General features: G+C 44.5%; 1 protein-coding gene across 1 annotated transcript in view; it reads left to right on the forward strand.

The window, feature by feature from the left end:
• KIF3C (kinesin family member 3C) overlaps window positions 1-17,522 on the forward strand; it is a 55,337-nt gene extending 37,815 nt beyond the window's left edge. The window contains exons 2-8 of the mRNA XM_040427077.1: window positions 6,311-6,412; window positions 7,637-7,759; window positions 7,917-8,035; window positions 8,151-8,267; window positions 9,161-9,278; window positions 10,466-10,641; window positions 15,244-17,522. Of these exons, the coding sequence (XP_040283011.1) occupies window positions 6,311-6,412; window positions 7,637-7,759; window positions 7,917-8,035; window positions 8,151-8,267; window positions 9,161-9,278; window positions 10,466-10,641; window positions 15,244-15,337 (849 nt within the window). The 3' untranslated portion in view covers window positions 15,338-17,522. The remainder of the gene's footprint in view (window positions 1-6,310; window positions 6,413-7,636; window positions 7,760-7,916; window positions 8,036-8,150; window positions 8,268-9,160; window positions 9,279-10,465; window positions 10,642-15,243) is intronic.
• Window positions 17,523-23,008: the final 5,486 nt, after the last annotated feature.

Raw genomic sequence — 23,008 nt, forward strand, 5'->3', positions numbered from 1 at the left:
GTGTCAGGGGAGGAGGCTGCGGGTGTCAGGGGAGGGGCCTGCGGGTGTCAGGGGAGGGGGCTGTGGGTGTCAGGGGAGGGGGCTGAGGGTGTCAGGGGAGGGGGCTGCGGGTATCAGGGGAGGAGGCTGCGGGTGTCAGGGCAGGGGTTGAAGGGTGTCAGGGGAGGAGGCTGCGGGTGTCAGGGGAGGAGGCTGCGGGTGTCAGGGCAGGGGTTGAAGGGTGTCAGGGGAGGAGGCTGCGGGTGTCAGGGGAGGAGGCTGCGGGTGTCAGGGGAGGAGGCTGCGGGTGTCAGGGGAAGGAGCATCTGGGTGTCAGGGGAGGGGCCTGCGGGTGTCAGGGGAGGGGGCTGTGGGTGTCAGGGGAGGGGCCTGCGGGTGTTAGGAGAGGGGGCTGTGGGTGTTAGGGGAGGAGGCTGCGGGTGTCAGGGCAGGGGTTGAAGGGTGTCAGGGGAGGAGGCTGCGGGTGTCAGGGGAGGGGGCTGTGGGTGTCAGGGGAGGGGGCTGAGGGTGTCAGGGGAGGAGGCTGCGGGTGTCAGGGCAGGGGTTGAAGGGTGTCAGGGGAGGAGGCTGCGGGTGTCAGGGGAGGAGGCTGCGGGTATCAGGTGAGGGGGCTGAGGGTGTCAGGGGAGGGGGCTGCGGGTATCAGGGGAGGAGGCTGCGGGTGTCAGGGGAGGGGGTGAAGGGTGTCAGGGCAGGGGTTGAAAGGTGTCAGGGGAGGAGGCTGCGGGTGTCAGGGGAGGAGGCTGCGGATGTCAGGGCAGGGGTTGAAGGGTGTCAGGGGAGGAGGCTGCGGGTGTCAGGGGAGGAGGCTGCGGGTGTCAGGGAAGGGGTTGAAGGGTGTCAGGGGAGGAGGCTGCGGGTGTCAGGGGAGGAGGCTGCGGGTGTCAGGGCAGGGGTTGAAGGGTGTCAGGGGAGGAGGCTGCGGGTGTCAGGGGAGGAGGCTGCGGGTGTCAGGGCAGGGGTTGAAGGGTGTCAGGGGAGGAGGCTGCGGGTGTCAGGGGAGGAGGCTGCGGGTGTCAGGGGAGGGGGCTGCGAGTATCAGGGGAGGAGGCTGCGGGTGTCAGGGGAGGAGGCTGCGGGTATCTGGGGAGGAGGCTCAGGGCGGGTGTCAGGGGAGGGGGCTGCGGGTGTCAGGGGAGGGGGCTGCGGGTGTCAGGGGAGGGGGCTGCGGGTATCTGGGGAGGAGGCTGCGGGTGTCAGGGGAGGGGGCTGCAGGTATCTGGGGAGGAGGCTGCGGGTGTCAGGGCAGGGGGCATCTGGGTGTCAGGGGTAAGCAGGACTAATTGACATGACAGCAAACACTGAGAAGACAGACCGCTCCCTGGGAAACAAGATGTCCGCCTGAGATACAGATAAGGGCAACACACTGGTCCAGAGCGGGTCCTGCTGAGCAGTGGATACAATGTATCTAATCCGGACCAAACCTCCTGGACTTCAGAGGAGTGTATGATGGGTTTACCTCCCAGAGAATTGTCTACATCAGATACAACTGTAACAAACTTGCTTTCAGTGAATAGAAATAGTGGTGTGTACATCCAATGGCTAAAACCCTGTCCTAACTTAAAGGGGTTGTAACATCTCACACATTGGGGGCATATCCCAGCGATATGCCCCCAGTCTCTGAGATGGGAGTGCCCCTTTACAACTTCTCACTTGTCTTAATTGGGAACAATTGTAACAGATCTTCTGCTGTGAGAATATTAGGGCAGCACAGGTTTTCAGCCACTGAATGTAGAAAAAACTGTTTCCATTCACTGACAACAAGATTGCTACAATTGTATCACCGCCCTCCTCCGCCCTAATGCATTCTGAATGGAAAAGGATCTGCTCAGAATGCACCAGTTTTCCTCCGTTCCGTGTAGAAGGCTCGTAACTCTGTACCCCGAACCTCAATGACCTGAGGGCCACCCTTCAAGAAGAGTGGGGTGCCGTGCCTCAGCGGACGATAAGTCGCCTTGTGAAGAGCAGGAGACGTCTTTGTCAAGCTGGAATTGATGCTCAAGTTCCTGAGACGCTGACATTTTTGTGGCGGTATACCCGGCACCGGGGTCGGCTTTTGTTTCAATAAATTGTGTGAGATGAGGAAATCACCATTGCTGCTTCTACTGAAATGTCCGACCTTCATGATATAATGTCACCGGAGCGGGAACTTTTTACGTTTTCCATAAATTTCACCCGAAAGCCAAATATCCCAAACTTTTTGTGTGTGGTGCAAATATACGGGTCAGTATTAGTAGTTTTATTCTTATTCATGGGGCAGTGACATACGGCAAGGCCTGTGTCAGATAACGTAAGGATGACTCCTTCTCCGGTGATGATATCACCTGGACTTTCTCCAGTCCGTACGGTTCTTAAAATAGTCTCTGGAAAGACGGAATATTCTGTCATCTTCCTGGCATTGAGCTGTAAGAATGGAGTGAAGGAGAGAGCTGTGACCTTTGTCCCTCGTCCATTACTGGTTGGAACGGTTCCAGCAGCTCGTCCTCCCTCTTCTGTGTGAAGTACCTCTCTGGAGAAGATGGGCAGCCGCTCCCCTCTCTATGATGTGGCCCTCACTCATCGCCGGGCTAATTTTACATCTGCTTGTGCGAATTAACTTTAAATTATTCCCTTAATTTTGTAAGACTGAGATGCAATACGACACCTGTTTATAAATGACATTAATATAAGGGAGGAGGTTATGAGGTCTGTGATGGAGGCAGCTTATAATACGTCTCTATGGATGGGCCTACATTTTAGGAAGCTGCTGTGTCGTAGATCCGTTGTGTTTTAGTACATGGTCAATCACCAGTGCTCGATTAAGCTGGCCATTGCCTCCTCTCCTTCCCTACCTCCATCCTGCCTCGCTGTGATATTATTACTTTTCTGAGCGAGGATTGACCACAGGCTGTTTCCCTACATACTGACTGTGTCCAGTCCGTTGGTCAGTTAGGCCTGGTTTACATGGAGACTTTGCAAGTATTTACCATATCAGACATGACAGGAGTGGTGACGGCTCTTCTATATGTCCAGGCCCTCACAGGTGACATCTCTTCTGATTGTAGATGCTCTCTTTCACTTTCTTGTCCATTCAGCCCAGACCACCATGATGGCTTCTTCTGAAGAATGCAGAGTTTTCTGGTGAGACAGTTTTGACCCCTTACTTCCGGAACTTTCTGCAAAATATCTGTAAATTCAGAAGTTAAACTAAGTCCCAGAATAAATACAACACCCCCCCCCCCTTCCAATAAAGATATAGATAGCCGTAAGCTATTACAGTCAATAGACATCTAGGGCAGACGACCAAAATAAATTCAGACCTATAACCTCTAAACAATTCAGTTCCCAGACCAGGCTCCCCCATAAATAAACACCAACCCACAACCAGACCCTAGAATTAAATACAGCTCTCCAAACGAAACCCCCTAAATACAGACCCAGAGCAGACACCCTAAATACAAACACAGACCTGCTAAATACAGATTCAGGGCATGAAGCTCACAGTTATTTCTCCTTTCCCTTGGCTTGAGGACCTGCATGGGACCATGTTCAGGTCCTTCAGCAGGTCACATTTTTTCCCTAGGATTCATGGCAATAAAACTGAAACAAACCCACAAGGCTCATCAAGTCTTTGGCCAAGATGATTGCACCAAGTTGTTTTGTGGTTTTGCTGCAATTTACAGGAAAAATGTGATACTGTAACACTGTAATATGCATCTTGTCTTTGCACACTTTTGGGATTGCTGTGAACCCACCGAACGCCTCAGACCCCTAAACTGCCAATATTGTAAACCACCATTGGAAATCACCTATCTTAAAGAATCCTTCCCTGACTTAACCCAGAAGAGGGCAGAGCTTTGGTCCTCTGTGTATTTCCACTTTGACTCATTGTACCAAGCCCACAGCTCCCAACCATCCTGGATCCAGCAATCCTGATGTTTGGGTGCTGTCCCATGAATGTCACCATTTGTCTCTCTATGTCACTAATTTCCTAGCGTGGTGCCTGTGCCTATGGTACTTCCCTCTAAATACTACTTCCACCATTTCATGTGTATCTTCTCTCCCTTGCACATCAGAGGTAGCTTTACCTGAGCTGTTCTTGGCTATCTCTATAGACCGTGAATGGAGTGGTGGTCACAGAAGTGCTCTACAGCTCCATTCCACATGCTCCATTCATACGGGGGTACACAGGACCCCTGTTCTCATGCATGTCCACAGGTTTGACCCTTGCTGATCAGACTCTTACCCGCTACCCTGTGGATAGGGAATATTTTTTAATCTTCGCACAAACCTTTCAAGCTTTATAAACCTGGACAAGCCCTTTAAAGTCATGATGGGTATAAATAGGACAGTGTTGGCTTTGCCCGCTGTGCTCCTTTTTATACCATGGGTTCAGGAGCAGGCCTATAGGGGGCAGCAGTTGGGCCCTTGTACCTGAGAAGACCATATAAGAAGACACACAGCATTGATTATGGCACATGCTAAGTGGTGGGGTCAGGGACAGGTCATAGATTTTGCATTGGGAGCCTAGAGCTAAGCTCTTGGTTTAGTTTATCACCCAATAGTCATAGTGTACTGTACCTTTAAAAGATGACGTTCATCGGTCTGGTATAGTCGGAGGATCAGACTGGGCTCAGCTGCTGCAGAACTGTCTCCCTGTCATTTATGGTCTGTAGATTCATTGATATTTCCATCTTATGCCCCAGGGGACACCTACCCACATGAGAACTATTGCTGGCTGGGATGATAGCGCTGTATCTGTGCAGTACATTATCATCTATAATTCATGCTCCGGTGATGGAGAGCAGATGACGCTGTGGCCCTCTATATGGATCACTATTGGAACATAGGGCACAATGTTATTACTGGAGGCCTCAGCGGACATCACACAAAGCCTCAGCTTCATGATGAGATTCTAGATAGCTAGGGGTCCGGAGCATTGGCAGAGCAATGGAAACACAGCAGAGTAGAAGTCTGTGGATCATGTACTGCCCAAGGGCTTCATACATGGGGGCATGCAATGTCCCTGCTGGTTGGACCATAGAAGCAGAAGCTTCAGGATCTGTGGTCAGCATCGACAGGCTTCTCACCCAGCTTTCCATAGACCCTGAATGTCATATACATACAGTATAGAATGCACACTGCATAACAAATAATCCAGATTTATCCTCAGGGGCTGACAACCTGTATGCGTATGGTGGTTGTCACTCAGTATCTGTACAAAACAGAAAATGAAAGTCTGGAGAACATGCTAACATGCTAATATGCATACATCGGCAGGCTTCTAATCCAGCTTTCCATAGACCCTGAATGTCATATACATACAGTATAGAATGCACACTGCATAATAAATAATCCAGATTTATACTCAGGGGCTGACAACCTGTATGCGTATGGTGGTTGTCACTCAGCATCTGTACAAAACAGAAAATGAAAGTCTGGAGAACATGCTAATACGTCTGTGAAGGTTCTCATTTATCCAGGTCATGGTATATCTGTAAAGAATAAATCAAGGCAACTGGACTTACTGTAGATTTCTTGAAAACGTTTCACTCGTTCTTCCAACGAGCTTTCTCAATTCTGAGTGACTGTACAAGAATTCTCTGGGAATAGATATGTAACTGAATCAACATGCTAATATGCTTCATATTCCAATGTCTCATCATTTTAAAGATCTTTGCTTGCTATCAGTGAATAAAGCTATTCCTATTCAGTGGTAGTAACCCTGTCTGTAGCCAGTCCTGCTCTCTTCTGAGAAGTGGATACAATTGTCTCCAGTGTAGACAATACTCTAAACATTCTGGACTCCACACTGATACATTTTATCAAACCACAAGCCTTTAGCTCACAGAGCATTGTTTAGACTGAATACAACTGTATCCACAGCCACAGGGTTACTGACCTTGGATATAGCCTAAAGTGTTCCCATTCACTGATAGGAAGCAAAGTTCTTGAAAATAATGAGGAACTGAAACACATTGTCTATTAGAGAGCTGTAAACCTTCATTTCTACAGGGGATGTACTCTCTTTGTGATTCCCAATAGATAATTATATGCATTATATGGCTGTTTGGACGTCAGCCTGAAGCCCGGGGCACAGCTGCATTCTTATTCAATGACAGGGAGCAGAGATCTTGAAAGTGGCGAGGAAATGAAATAGAAAGATGTAGAAGTATCCATTTATACACTGATTATGCTTTAAAAAACTGGAGAACCAGAAAAACTTCCAGTACTACGTGTGATATTGTGATTTACTGTAAGTCGTTGTATCTCGGTAAGTTGCAGAAAAACATCTCCTGATTGTCTTTTCTTCATTCTTGTTGAGACACAGGCGATGGAGAGCAAACTTCTCATTGGTGGAAAGACCATTATGGACCATACCAACGAGCAGCAGAAAATGCTGGAGATAAAGAGACAGGAGATTGCCGAGCAGGTGAGACGTAGACCCTCACAAGATTTGACATCCGACCACCACAGATGACATATCTATGGGCCACAATGATGGTAAGGAATTAAGATTCTTACCCTAGAGTGAAATCTACCGCAGTGTCTCTGGGAATCTACAAGATTTACAGGGGCTGGTCAGAAATTTTGGACCTACCAACATGTTTAAGAGAGTCCGCTTCCTACAGTACCCTATAGAGAGGAAATAACTACTCCTACATTATATGCAGGCTATGGGGATGAGGGATTGTATTTAGCATAAAAAGTAAAAAATAAAGTTCCAACAATCTGTAGGCTCTTCACTTAGATTAGGATTTAGTTCTGGAGATCTTGGACCTTGACATCTTAAGGGTATGGCCACATGGTCAGGTTTCTGCATGCAGTTTTGTAATACAAAACCAGGAGTGAATTAAAAAAAACAGGAGACATTGTATCTGTCCTTTATACTTTCTCTCCTTTTATGATCCAGTCCTGATTTTGGCTGTGTGGTCGTGTGGTTGTACCCTAAGAAAGCTGTGAGACCACTAGAGTAGGAGTTACTGTGTGATCGAGCAACCAAAAAGGATGACCTCCGCTCATAGACCAGATGCGGTTAGTGATCATTGAAGAGGCAAGTGAAAACTGAGGGCAAATCAGCAGATGACCAAGGAAAGTCATAAAGAACTGAGGGTCAAATGTGCTGTGAATAGTGGCCATAATGGATTGGGGTCCCCATTAACATTTTTAGAAAGGGGCACCATGGATATTTGCTATATAACCAGCTATCAATACTTTTTAATTATTAATTGAACAAATTCCTTACTCCCCCCCAAAAAAAAATAAAAAATACTAATTTATGAAATATACATGGGGATCACTCCCCTCTCACAGCAGGAAGTCCCAGCACTTTCTTAAGCACCGTGTTATTTAGCAGCTGAAACTCATGTAACCAAAGCTTGTGTACTATGTTAGAAAGCTGAGGAAATTCTCTTTAGTCCGAGTCATTTCCCAGTATCTATCAAGATGGTAGTCATAAAGTTCACGTTTCCATCTTGTTGGACTGCCGATGGCCTACTATATCCTAACATCAAGTTATTATTGCCAACTTCTTCATCAAAAGTGTCCAAACAACAGATTATACTCACATGATTTGGGATTGAGGTCAAAGGACCAAATTATAACATTTTTAGTTAAATTAACCCTTTAATATAACAAATTCCATTCTTTGTTTCAGAAACGTCGGGAACGTGAGATTCAGCAACAGATGCTCCTCAGAGATGAGGAGACTGTGGAACTGAGAGGGACATACACATCTCTACAACAGGAGGTTGAGATGAAGACCAAGAAACTGAAAAAGGTGACACGTCTACGTCTTTCTACAGCTATGAAAAACAAGCCTGGCCATGATATAGAGGCACTCCCCTATGCAGCACATAACCCTGTAGATTTAGGTGGACACTTGACAGATCTAGTGAATTGAATTCCTCACAAGATGGACTGTGTTCTTCTTTCAGCTCTATGCCAAGTTACAGGCTGTAAAGGGAGAGATCCAGGACCAGCACGACGAGTACGTACGGGTGAGGCAGGACCTAGAACAAGCCCAGAATGAGCAGACACGGGAGCTGAAATACAAGTGAGTTTGCAATTTCTCAAGAGCTTATGATACATGTACCTCAAGAATTCCCAAAACTGGAGCTTTACTGCAAGTCAACATCTCAGAACCAAACTTTCATCTTCTTAACTCCTAGGTATCTGATCATTGAAAATTTTATTCCTCCGGAAGAAAAGAACAAGATCATGAACCGTCTCTACTACGATGCAGAAGAGGACCATTGGAAATTTCAGCCTCTTGTACCTCCAGGAAAGTAAGTTCTTCTAATATCCTCACAATAAGTCCCTAAAACTGTCTTGTGAGACCATGGAGGCCGGACAGAGTGTACAGTGTTGGACTTGGGTTCCTTGGATGCACTAGAGAAAATAATCCTGAGGGCCACCAACCATCTATACAGACCATTGCATCATAATTGTAACAGTCTGATTCCTGTGATACCCAGTTAAAGAACTGGATGGCACAATTTCACCTTTAGCGTTCCCATTTCCCTCGACCTTGGGTTTGGGTTGAGGTACTAAGCTGACTCCATGTGCCTCTAGATGGTCCAGTGGTCATTTTCCTGGATAACTTTAATAGGTTGGGATCCAATATCGGCGAGATTAGAGATATTGGTGTTATGGTCAGGGAATTTAAATATTCCACCCACTTAAGAGTCCCCATAATGTTTAAAGGTGTTGTGCAGCAAGGGAAAACATTTTTGAAAAAAGGGATAGAATGGATTAAAAAGTTAAAAAAGAGTAATACTCACATTACTGATCCCCACCATTCTTGTTGCTTGCAGATGTCTACTTCCTGGTCCCTGCTCGGCCAATCACTCGCCACAGTGGTGACCCACCTTGGCTAGTGATTGGCTGGGGTGATCATTTCCAGTGTGTTGAGAGGTACCAGGAAATAGAGACCAGGGAGGAACCATCAGAACGGTAGTGGGAGGGGATCGTTCTGTTGAGTAGGATTTTTTACAGTATTCTGAGCATTTCTAAATGTTTTTCTTGGCTGGACCACCACTTTAACACTATCAGGGGATTTGGGAAGCCAAGAGTGCTAGATAGGACTTACTATAATTTACAGCAAAATGTTAGACCGAGATGTAAATGGGATGAGAAAAATACAAATATCAAGGCTAATATTGTACGGGGTGTTCCACAGTGAAAGCGGAGGTGGAAGCACAATGAAGAGGCGGCCAATATCAGCTGTTGGATACAAAAGGCCAATCAGCCAGTATGCCAGGGTGGCCATGGTGATGGGCTATCATCCGAGGTACCGGGTAAGTAACCTCACTGTTTTTCCAACCCAGTAGTACTAAAGTGGAAACATTAGTAGCAGTAAGTCCTCTATATGTCAACATTTATGTTGACATATAGATGTGCAGTGGCAGGATTTGGGATGGTCTCAACACTACGATGAGTCCTCTAGACACTGTTGAGGTGTCACCACATATTGCTGCTCTCCAGAAGGCGAGGTAAGGCGCAGTGCACTGTAATGGGAAATAAGTTCTGAGGGTCAGGGTTTGTAGTAAACCAATGTGCTTTTTTACTGGAGGAACTCAAGTGAAAAATAATACAGGTAATGCACTGAGCTGGCTTCTCCAGTTTCCGACCTGGCAGAAGGAGGTTCTTTGTCTAGAAAAGGCTTGAGCTAGTTGTCCCTCTGTCTATCAAAAAGTTAGTACCCTGGGCTGGTGGCCCAGGGTCTGTGGGTCAGTCATCGGCTAACCCTCTGGTCAAAGGGCTGGTATCCCTGTCTCAGTGTCTTTTTCTGGTCACTTGTGCAGTCTGGCAAAGTCTCTTCTACTAAACACTGGTCCCTACCTGCAGATCACTAGGGGCTCTGACTGCTCTCCTTATGTACAGTTTTTAACTGAACTAGAACCTTCTAGTGGGAGGGGTGGATTGGAGAAACACAGCCTAAACAGAAACAAGGTTGCAATTTCAGTCCATTAGAAACTTACATGGAGTTTTAATTCAAGTCTATGGGAATGACTAAGCTGTTTTTCAAGACATAAACAAAGCTTCAGACATAAGCAACAGAGCTAAACCGGACAGTCAAAAGGTCACTGCATCTGTTTTTTTTTTGTTGTCTTTTTACTTCCAAAACGTTGCATAGTCCCTAATAGTAACTTCTCAGTGCATAGATAGAAAGTCCCAACGTCTCTCAGTATTAGCTGACTGTGCATTATCTCTTTCCACATTGCAGTGCAATAACAGGATATATTACAATAAACATATAAAATGCAGTTCAACAATATAAAACATGATAGGTGCACACAACAGCATAAATCACAGTGTAAGGTAACCCTTAAAAGTGTAATAGAGAGTTGATGGTGTTGCATAGTTGCAATAGGACTAATGTCCACAAATGTCCAAGGTCCAAAATACTCCAGCGGTTCCTATGTAAGAACTAGTGTAAAATGTTTACATGATGGCTATCGCTGTCTTGGCTTTTCGTTTCTAGGCCGAAAACATCATGTTCCTCGAGTTGGACCTGACTCCCCCCACTGTGTTTGAGATGGACTTTTCTAAGGATCGAGCAGAACAGGACCCGCGAGCTCTTCATCTTGAGAGACTGACTCGTCTTGATAGTCTTTTGGAGCGTCCAGCTGCTGCTCGGGTCAGGAAGTCCAGGTCTTGGTGAGTAAACCCCTTAGATATCTCCACCAATCTACGGAGTCATGATTGTACATATGGAATCATTACATACCTTCTCCATATTAATATGTATAGTTTCAATAAAAAGTAAGTGAACAAATCAGAATTACCTGGATTTATGCATAAAAATATGGTCTGGTGGTTATTTAAATCACAACTGTAGACAAACACAATCTAACTAAACTAATAACATGCTATCCATTGGCAGATCTATGTTTACCAACCTGTGGCCTTCCAGTTGTTGCAAAACTATACTTCTTGTCATGCCCTAACAGCCTACAGCCATCAGGTCATGATGAGAGTTGAAGTTTTGCAACAGCTGGAGAGCCACAGGTCGGTAAGCATAGGGCTCCAGTATTGTAAGAAGTGCTGTAGTAAAATGATAACAATGGTAACAAACAGTTTGTCTTTTAGACAGTACATGCAGGGAGATGAGAGGCAGAGTGAGAAGCAGTGCCTCGGCAACTACAGTTCTATCAGTGTATAATATACGTGCTGCATAACTGGTTGCTATGGGAAACAAAGTTTTGGACAGCACACGTAGGGAGATTACCACTCTGAACGGGCCTTATTTTCTGACAACATACAAAGAGAGGCAGATTGAGAGGCTCTGTAGTAAAATGACAGCTGTGCTGTGATTGGGTGCTGTGGGCAACAAACAGTTTGTCTTTTAGAACAGTTGAGGAAGGCTGGACGGGCCGAAACGCGTCTTGTAAACTGATGATGTACTTGGAATAAAATATACTACAAACAACAAGCACGTTTGCTGGGATTATCTTCTATATGTCTTTTAGAACACACATGCAGGGAGATAAGAGGCAGGTTGAAATGCAGGGGAGAATGGAGGCAGCAATGTGTGGCAAGCACTATTATAGTGGAGAACTAAATGGTTGGCACTGTTATAGTGAATAACTGTGTGGCTGGCACTGTTATACTGGAGTGCTACATGGCTTCCACTGTTATGGTGAAGCACTTTCTGGCCAGCACTGTTATAGCGTAGTACTGTGTGGCAGGCACTTTATGGTGGAGTACTGTACGGCTGGCACTGTTATAGCAGAATACTGTGTGGCTGGCATTGTGATACTAGAGTACTGTGTGGCTGGCATTGTTATACTAGAGTACTGTGTAGCTGGCGCTGTTATAGCAGAATACTGTGTGGCTGGCATTGTTATACTAGAGTACTGTGTGGCTGACACTGTTATAGTGGAGCACTGTGTAGCTAGCATTGTTATAACAGAGTACTGTGTGGCTGGCACTGTTATAGCGGAGTACTGTGTGGCTGGTACTGTTATACTGGAGTTCTGTGTGGCTGGCATTGTTATAGTGGAGTAATGTGTGGCTGACACTGTTGTAGTGGAGTACTGTGCAGCTGGCACTATTATACTGGAGTACTGTGTGGCTGGCATTGTTATACTGCAGTATTGTGTGGCTGGCACTGTTATAGTGGAGCACTGTGTAGCTAGCATTGTTATAACAGAGTACTGTGTGGCTGGCACTGTTATAGCGGAGTACTGTGTGGCTGGCACTGTTATACTGGAGTACTGTGTGGCTGGCATTGTTATAGTGGAGTAATGTGTGGCTGACACTGTTGTAGTGGAGTACTGTGCAGCTGGCACTATTATACTGGAGTACTGTGTGGCTGGCATTGTTATACTGCAGTATTGTGTGGCTGGCACTGTTATAGTGGAGCACTGTGTGGCTAGCATTGTCATGGTGGAGCGCTGTGTAGCTGGCACTGTTATAGCTGAGTACTGTGTAGCTGGCATTGTTATACTGGAGTACTGTGTGTCTGTCACTGTTATACTGGAGTACTGTGTGGCTGGCATTGTTATAGTGGAGTACTGTGTGGCTGGCACTGGTATACTGGAGTACTGTGTAGCTGGCATTGTTATACTGGAGTACTGTGTAGCTGGCATTGTTATACTGGAGTACTGTGTGGCTGGCATTGTTATACTGGAGTACTGTGTAGCTAGCATTGTTATAGTGGAGTACTGTGTAGCTGGCATTGTTATAGTGGAGCACTGTGTGGCTGGCATTGTTATAGTGGAGTACTGTGCAGCTGGAACTTTTATACTGGAGTACTGTGTAGCTGGCATTGTTATAATGGAGTACTGTGTAGCTGGCATTGTTATAGTGGAGTACTGTGTAGCTAGCATTGTTATAGTGGAGCACTGTGTGTCTGGCACTGTTATACTGGAGTACTGTGTGTGGCTGGCATTGTTATAGTGGAGTTCTGTGTGGCTGGCACTGTTATACTGGAGTACTGTGTGTCTGGCACTGTTATACTGGAGTACTGTGTGGCTGGCATTGTTATAGTGGAGTACTGTGTGGCTGGCATTGTTATAGTGGAGCACTGTGTGGCTGGCATTGTTATAGTGGAGTACTGTGTGGCTGGCACTGTTATACTAGAGTACTGTGTGGCTGACACTGTTATAGTGGAGCACTGTGTAGCTAGCATTGTTATAACGGAGTACTGTGTGGCTGGCACTGTTATAACGGAGTACTGTGTGGCTGGCACTGTTATACTGGAGTACTGTGTGGCTGGCATTGTTATAGTGGAGTAATGTGTGGCTGACACTGTTGTAGTGGAGTACTGTGCAGCTGGCACTATTATACTGGAGTACTGTGTGGCTGGCATTGTTATACTGCAGTATTGTGTGGCTGGCACTGTTATAGTGGAGCACTGTGTGGCTGGCATTGTTATGGTGGAGCGCTGTGTAGCTGGCACTGTTATAGCTGAGTACTGTGTAGCTGGCATTGTTATACTGGAGTACTGTGTGTCTGGCACTGTTATACTGGAGTACTGTGTGGCTGGCATTGTTATAGTGGAGTACTGTGTGGCTGGCACTGGTATACTGGAGTACTGTGTAGCTGGCATTGTTATACTGGAGTACTGTGTAGCTGGCATTGTTCTACTGGAGTACTGTGTGGCTGGCATTGTTATACTGGAGTACTGTGTAGCTAGCATTGTTATAGTGGAGTACTGTGTAGCTGGCATTGTTATAGTGGAGTACTGTGTGGCTGGCATTGTTATAGTGGAGCACTGTGTGGCTGGCATTGTTATAGTGGAGTACTGTGCAGCTGGAACTTTTATACTGGAGTACTGTGTAGCTGGCATTGTTATAATGGAGTACTGTGTAGCTGGCATTGTTATAGTGGAGTACTGTGTAGCTAGCATTGTTATAGTGGAGTACTGTGCAGCTGGAACTTTTATACTGGAGTACTGTGTAGCTGGCATTGTTATAATGGAGTACTGTGTAGCTGGCATTGTTATAGTGGAGTACTGTGTAGCTAGCATTGTTATAGTGGAGCACTGTGTGTCTGGCACTGTTATACTGGAGTACTGTGTGTGGCTGGCATTGTTATAGTGGAGTGCTGTGTGTCTGGCACTGTTATACTGGAGTACTGTGTGTCTGGCACTGTTATAGTGGAGTACTGTGTAGCTGGCATTGTTATAGTGGAGCACTGTGTGGCTGGCATTGTTATAGTGGAGTACTGTGTGGCTGGCACTGGTATACTGGAGTACTGTGCAGCTGGCACTGTTATACTGGAGTACTGTGTGGCTGGCATTGTTATAGTGGAGTGCTGTGTGGCTGGCACTGTTATACTGGAGTACTGTGTAGCTGGCATTGTTATACTGGAGTACTGTGTGGCTGGCACGGTTATACTGGAGTACTGTGTAGCTGGCATTGTTATACTGGAGTACTGTGTAGCTGGCATTGTTATAGTGGAGTACTGTGTGGCTGGCACTGTTATACTGGAGTACTGTGTAGCTGGCATTGTTATACTGGAGTACTGTGTGGCTGGCACTGTTATACTGGAGTACTGTGTAGCTGGCACTGTTATAGTGGAGTACTGTGTGGCTGGCACTGTTATACTGGAGTACTGTGTAGCTGGCACTGTTATAGTGGAGTACTGTGCGGCTGGCATTGTTATACTGGAGTACTGTGTGGCTGGTACTGTTATACTGGAGTACTGTGTGGCTGGCATTGTTATAGTGGAGTACTGTGCAGCTGGAACTTTTATACTGGAGTACTGTGTAGCTGGCATTGTTATAGTGGAGTACTGTGTGGCTGGCACTGTTATACTGGAGTACTGTGTAGCTGGCATTGTTATACTGGAGTACTGTGTGGCTGGCACTATTATACTGGAGTACTGTGTGGCTGGCACTATTATACTGGAGTACTGTGTAGCTGGCACTGTTATAGTGGAGTACTGTGCGGCTGGCACTGTTATACTGGAGTACTGTGTAGCTGGCACTGTTATAGTGGAGTACTGTGTGGCTGGCATTGTCATGATGGAGTATTGTGTGGCTGACACTGTTATACTGGAGTACTGTGTAGCTGGCATTGTTATACTGGAGTACTGTGTGGCTGGCACTGTTATACTGGAGTACTGTGTGGCTGGCACTGTTATAGTGAAGTATTGTGTGGCTGGCATTGTTATGATGGAGCACTGTGTGGCTGGCACTTTTATACTGGAGTACTGTGTGGCTGGCACTGTTATAGTGAAGCTCTTTTTTACCATCATATAGGTGATGTACAGTGAAAGAAATAACTAAAACTCAGCTTCTTCTAATTCCAGGTGTCAACAGCCAAAGCCTCTGCCGTCATCAACCACCAACATCTCCTTGTCATCGAGCAGCCAAAGGCGCCCACTGTCTCCCACCCATGAGTGATGCCCACCTCATTTCCTTGACAGCTCTACCCACGCACATTAACCTATATGCCAGGCTTTGCTTCCAACAGGATAAGGAGAGGACGGGGCGTTTGTGCGCCTTGTCGATCCTTTGCTTAACTCTGCCTGGAGATGAGACCTCAGTTGTGGAAGATGTGAAGACTTTTTTATTTTATTTAAGTAATTAACATATTTATTTAATTTATTAACCTGTGAAAAAGTCCACGCTGGTGGTTCTGGCACTTTCACCTAACAACCGTTGCTTGAAAACAGGTTCCGATAGCTCCAGAAGCTTGTAAAGAGTAAAGATCAGGAAATGCTTGACCAAGGTTTGGGTCTTCTAAGATTCTGAAGTGCTGAATCTTCTAATATCTGAAGGATATTTGAATATCTGAAGGAATATTGATCTTCTGGTCACGTTACCTGATGGATGTCAAAACATGCACTCGCCTTGCAGATCCAGCAGCTACGCCTCTACTTACTTTTAACTGCTCCAGGACAATTTAGTTCACCAAGACTGGATGATTCCTTTCCTTCCTCCGATAAGTTGTGTTTCGAAGCACACAAGGCGCTTATCTTGCCTTGAAATCCTTGCAAACTCTGCAGCTTACACATCAAAACGCCAGTGCCTTATCTCAAAGGCTTCTTTTATCCACCTCTTGTGACATTGGCCTTCAGGTACAAGAATTCAGAGCTGAGATTTGAAAGGACAGCCGTCTGTGTGGGCAGGTCTATCTTCAAGAACAGGGAAAGTTCTTACTCAGTCATGCTCGGTCTTTGACCATATAGAATGTTGCCAATGCCTGTTTTTGCCATGTTGCTTCTTCTTTCGTTGCTCACCACTGTCGTCTTTTTTGGAATTCGTTAGGACAATGGCATCTAAATGTTGCAGCTGAAAAGCATTCATCTCTCGCAAGGGACAGGACAGGACTGAATCTTCGAGAGAGGTCTCACAAGAAGTTAGGGTGTGTTGAGATCTTTTGGTGTAATTGAGAAATGCTGTCGATATTGAGGAACAGGGGTCGGAGGTCTCCCAGCAGAATGCAATGTTCGGTGTAAATCTATAATGGTCTAGTACACAGCATGGAGTATGCGAGCTGTATGCACATTTAAAGCAGAATTGTTGAAACAACTTTATCCTTCTTTTTATTACTTGAAGTTGATGTTTTTTATGCAATTAGCAAGGTGTAACCACTATACAGATCCTATTGTGTGGTAGGTAGGGTAGGTAGGTTTCCAGGTCCCATTCTTTACATAACATATTGCCATGAATGACACAAAAAAGGATTCAGATGAAAATTCTACAATGATCTGGAACTTCGTGTACAATAATGTGCAATAATCTTTCTATGCAGTCAAAAATCTACAACATTGAGTAAGCTGGAGATCCACAGCATGCCTGGTCATCCTTCAAAATAACTGCACATGGGTTTTCACTGCACCTCAGTCATTTACCGAGTAGTTATAATTTATAGGGGTTGGTGGCGACCCCATGGCGGTTCCTATTCAGGTCATCCTAGTTCTATGAGATACTTTATAAAGCAGCCTTGTTCAATCACTTTGCTCATGCATCAAGTGCCCCCTCCATATCTCCTGTTCAGTTAAGTGTCTGCATTGTGCACTTTGGTTGCCAGCAAGAGTTAGATATTTGTATTTATAGCACCCTTATCATCCAGAGTTGCAGGCTCCAACATCCTGTAGATCTATGATTCCTATCCACAATGATCTGTTCTGAAAAACAGAATGATTTTACTGGAGGGTTGGCTGCATAAATACTCAAACCAATGAATTCATGTGCTATCGTTCGGCACTGTGTTCTCCTTAATTACATTATTGTATGACATGGCCACCCGAGAACAATTTTCAAGCACAAATTATACATTTTGCCAGATTTTTATCAATGGACCAAAAATTCTGCTTAAAAGGCGGATCTAACATTTTTATAAAAACCTGCCCCATAGGGATGAAGTGTAACTGTTGTCTATGCCTGACCTGAGCTGGTCACAAGATGTTTGAGTGAGGTTCAGTAGATGCAGGAGAGCATGCCACATCAGAACATGCTCACCAATGGGCTGATGATCTGTGAACATAGTAGAGCTCTACCACCACTACATCCCACTCCCCACAAGAACCATGGGCAGAATTTTGTCTTTTTTTATTAAAGGAGTACTCTCATCAAGTCCTTGCCAAGTATCCGATTTGATTACAGCCAGGTCCATAAATATTGCGACATTGACACAATTCTAAAATTTTTGGCTCTATACACCACCACAATGGATTTGAAATGAAACAAACAAGATGTGCTTTACCTGCAGACTGTCAGCTTTAATTTGAGGGTATTTACATCCAAATCAGGTGAACGGTGCAGGAATTACAACAGTTTGCATATGTGCCTCCCACTTGTTAAGGGACTAAAAGTAATGGGACAGAATAATTATCATAAATCAAATTTTCACTTTTTAATACTTGGTTGCAAATTCTTTGCAGTCAATTACAGCCTGAAGTCTGGAACGCATAGACATCACCAGACGCTGGGTTTCATCCCTGGTGATGCTCTGCCAGGCCTCTACTGCAACTGTCTTCAGTTCCTGCTTGTTCTTGGGGCATTTTCCCTTCAGTTTTGTCTTCAGCAAGTGAAATGCCTGCGCAATCGGATTCAAGTCCGGTGATTGACTTGGCCATTGCATAACATTCTACTTCTTTCCCTTAAAAAACTCTTTGGTTGCTTTGCAGTATGCTTTGGGTCATTGTCCATCTGCACTGTGAAGCGCCGTCCAATGAGTTCTGAAGCATTTGGCTGAATATGAGCAGATAATATTGCCCGAAACACTTCAGAATTCATCCTGCTGCTTTTGTCAGCAGTCACATCATCAATAAATACAAGAGAACCAGTTCTATTGGCAGCCATACATGCCCACGCCATGACACTACCACCACCATGCTTCACTGATGAGGTGGTATGCTTAGGATCATGAGCAGTTCCTTTCCTTCTCCATACTCTTCTCTTCCCATCACTCTGGTACAAGTTGATCTTGGTCTCCTCTGTCCATAGGATGTTGTTCCAGAACTGTGAAGGCTTTTTTAGATGTCGTTTGGCAAACTCTAATCTGGCCTTCCTGTTTTTGAGGCTCACCAATGGTTTACATCTTGTGGTGAACTCTCTCTATTCACTCTGGTGAAGTCGTCTCTTGATTGTTAACTTTGACACACATACACCTACCTCCTGGAGAGTGTTCTTGTTCTGGCCAACTGTTGTGAAGGGTGTTTTCTTCACCAGGGAAATAATTCTTCGGTCATCCACCACAGTTGTTTTCCGTGGTCTTCCGGGTCTTTTGGTGTTGCTGAGCTCACCGGTGCGTTCCTTCTTTTTAAGAATGTTCCAAACAGTTGTTTTGGCCACGCCTAATGTTTTTGCTATCTCTCTGAGGGGTTTGTTTTTTCAGCCTAATGATGGCTTGCTTTACTGATAGTGACAGCTCTTTGGATCTCATCTTGAGAGTTGACAGCAACAGATTCCAAATGCAAATAGCAGACTGGAAATGACCTCTGGACCTTTTATCTGCTCATTGTAATTGGGATAATGAGGGAATAACACACACCTGGCCATGGAACAGCTGAGAAGCCAATTGTCCCATTACTTTTGGTCCCTTAGCAAGTGGGAGGCACATATGCAAACTGTTGTAATTCCTACACCGTTCACCTGATTTGGATGTAAATGCCCTCAAATTAAAGCTGACAGTCTGCAGTTAAAGCACATCTTGATTGTTTCATTTCAAATCTATTGTGGGGGTGTATAGAGCCAAAAATGTTATAATTGTGTTGATGTCCCAATATTTATGGACCTGACTGTATATGGATGTTATAGAGGAGGTCCTCCTAAAAGACCCCTCCATCAACCAAGACCAAGAACTCTCACTCTGACGGACCATTTGTTTATTTGCATGGCCAACAAGTAATAGTCTACATCAGGGATGGCCAACCTGCGGCTCTCCAGCTGTTGCAAAACTACAACTCCCAGCATGCCTAGTCTACTAACAGCTATCAGCCCACAGCAGGGCATGGTGGGAATTGTAGTTTTGCAACAGCTGGAGAGCCGCAGGTTGGCCAGCCCTGGTCTATATCAACTGTAGCTTCCCTTTTAGATACTGTGATTTTTAGAGGTACTGCAACACAATTCAGCAACACTATTCATACATGTCTCTCCCGTCAAATCACATGACCCTCACGGCAGAAAACCATGTCATGCTAGCAGAGCTGGACGAGGACTCTGCATCATTTTATGTGTATAGACTATGACTTACTAACTGTTCTGGTAACACAATGTGTATGGAGTGTGATATATGATCACAGGACAGATGTTCTGGTTGTATATTATGGTGGTCCAGTCTGTGAGTGGTGACCAAAGGAGTCCAAAGGGCCAGTGTGTGCTCAGATAGTTCCGGCTTTGGTTATGCCACCTACATTTTGCAGAATTATTGAGATAAGCAGGATTTCTTTAAGGTCGTTGTTTGTATTCTTCAAGCCTTGAGTCATGTGACTGCAGAGTGGTCATACACATTGGAGCAGTGGTCAGGAGGATACATTGACCTTGCTGGCCCACTCACTTTTTACAGCAAAGTAACTTCATATAGAGCACATTTTTTATTTATTTTTTTGCTATCCCCCAAATTTCTATGCCAAAAATTTCTCACACTTAAAGGAAACAAGAACCCCTATCCCAGCTGGGACAATGCTCCATATAACATACGTGATATTTACACTGACTCCATATATATAGCCAACGTATATTTTGTCATTTGGTGTATAAGCCACTGGTCATGGGCTGAGCAAAGGGTTGGGCAGTTGTAGGGTCCAATGACCCACATTCCCATACCATGAAGGGTCAAGATTGGTGCGTCTTTAGCTCCATTGATGAGGTTGGATGCTGCATTGATTAAAAGCCCTCACACCTTATAGAATTGATAACATCTATGCTGATTTCCTCATAATGGTCTTCTCATGACTTTTGTATAGGTCAAGGCACTATAACATTCCCCCCGACAAACCCATACTCATCACATTTTTTAGGTATTTTTAAGATCCTTGGATGAAGACGAAGCAGATGCACTACTGATGTGAAAGATTTGGCCGGTGCTTTTTGGAGCAACTTGTATAACAGATAATAATGGGGCAAATAATTCTTGAATCTAGACCATGTTGGGTGAAGGCCCCATCACACCTGAGTCGGCAGACTTCCTCTAAGTCTATGGCCATCTTAAGATTTTTGGATGTATATAGTTGATCGGGCCACCCACCACCACATCCTCCATAATGTACTCTGACAAACCTATATTCATTACGTCACAGACCCAGCTGTCCATGGACATTAAGCTGAAGCCAACTGGTGTTGACCTATGTAAAGATGCCTGAGGTTAAAATTGGACAATTATGGCAAGAAATGGATTGATCTCATTGACATTTTGTCAGATAATTTTTAGGCTCCTTGGCAAGAGATGAATCAGGTACACTACAGGTGAAGCCTTTGGTCAATGCTTATTGAGGCAACCTGTAGAACTGGTAATAATGGAGCAAATAATTCTTGAATCTTGACCATGTTGGCTGTAGATCTCTTCCTCTAAAGTCTATGGCCATCTTTAAGATTTCTGGATGTATATAGGTCACTGGGCCCTCCATTGGGTTTGCTTTTAGTGTTGACCTCGATAAATACAATATGTGTTTACTCATCATGTTGGGTGAAGGCCCGATTATATCTGAGTTGGTAGACTTTCCTGTAAGTATATGGCCATCTTAAGATTTCTGGATGTATATAGTTGATCGCCCCATCCCTTTCTGGGTTCAAACAGCACATCACCCATAATGTACTCTGACAAACCCATACAAACTCAAATTAGACCCAGCTGTCCATGGACATTAAACTGAAGTCCACTGATGTTAACCTATGTCCACATGCCTGAGGTTGAAATTGGACAGTTATGGCAAGAAACAGATTGATCCCATTGACACCTTTTTTGTTATATATTTTTGGGCTCTTTAGCTGAAAATGAGGTGGGTGCACTACTGGGGTGAAGCCTATGGCCAATGCTTTTTGGAGTGACGCTTAACAATGGGGCAAATGATTCTTGAATCTTGACCATGTTGGCTGAAGGTCTCTTTCACCAAAGTCTATGGCCACCTTAGGATTTCTGGATGTATATAGGTGACTGGGCCCCCACCATTGGGTTTGTTTTTAGTGTTGACCTAGATACGGTAAGTGCAATATGTGAGTGTTTACTGGGAAGTGTGGACAATTTAGTTGAGTGTTTGGCACCCCCTTATCAACTCCCTGATTGTTGTTTCTAGATAGAATGGGAAGGTAAACGGACATGTATGGTGGTATACAGCTATGTCACTATATACGGTATATATATATGAGTACTGTATACAAGACATATACATATATAGATATATATTATATATACATACTGTGGGGAGGGGGGACTTCCCTGCTCCCAGCTTTTGACTGACAGTTTGATTTGCTTGACCTAACACGGAGGAGTGCCGGACAGTGCACCCTTCACACAATCAATAAATAAATGATAAACATTGTACTCCGCTGTCCCGTGTGTTTTGTATGATATATCGCGTGTTCATTACTCATGGGTATAGATCATATGCATAATCTGACGCATTTCGGACTGTACATTTCTTACCCACAAATAAAATCTTCTATGTCCTTTCAGCCAAAGATAAGGAATGTGCCAGCAATGTAGATATCTAGATATGTAGATATAATCTTCTCTTCATTTAGATCACTAGAAACATATGTCGACGCATTTCGGACTACACGCTTCTTACGCATAGATAAAAACTTCTCTTTATATATACTGTAATAAACATAAACCATATTATGATGTATTTCATCAATGTGCAGTCATAAGTGAATCTTCGCTTAATTTAGAAAATCATTAATATAATCATATCCTGACACGTTTCGAACTATACAGCTGTATATAGTAAATATATACTATTACCACTGACTTGCAATGTATATTTAACAGCAGTTCTATTTATATGAAACCTTCTGTTTATGTGTCTCGATGCATTTCAGACTACCGTATATAGTTCTTAGTGAAAGATCATGATAAATATAGGTAGACGCGTTTTGGACTATACAGTAGATAAAATCTCTTTGTTTATGTAGTCTGCCGTAACAATACACTTATACATCACACATGTCCAAGGATGCCGTTTTAGGTGAAATCTGTTTATTTAGATCTTCAAAAATATAACCATACTCTGACGCGCTTTGAACGACACCCCACTTAGTTATATATAGCTGTATATATTCAAGATAGGTTATTTGTAATCATTTGTATGTAGTTATGTTCATTCAATTGGAACCTCCAAGTATACATTCACCGAGATCATAATAAACATATGTAGACGCGTTTCAGGCTATACACCTAGTGTATAGTTAGTGTAGTTAAAATCTTCCATTTATTTAGATTGTAGTAAAAATACACCATAGGCGGATGCGTTTAGAACAAGACAATTTTGGGTTGCAGGTGAAATTTTTATTTTGAAAATTACAATCACGAATCGTGCCATGACGCATTTCGATCTATACTGTAGTCCCCGTGTAATACTTGCGTTCACTTGCCTACAGTTACAGTATTTTCATTCAACCACGGAT

The sequence above is a fragment of the Bufo bufo genome, chromosome 4 (genome assembly GCF_905171765.1).
Source record: "Bufo bufo chromosome 4, aBufBuf1.1, whole genome shotgun sequence".
NCBI lineage: Eukaryota > Metazoa > Chordata > Amphibia > Anura > Bufonidae > Bufo > Bufo bufo.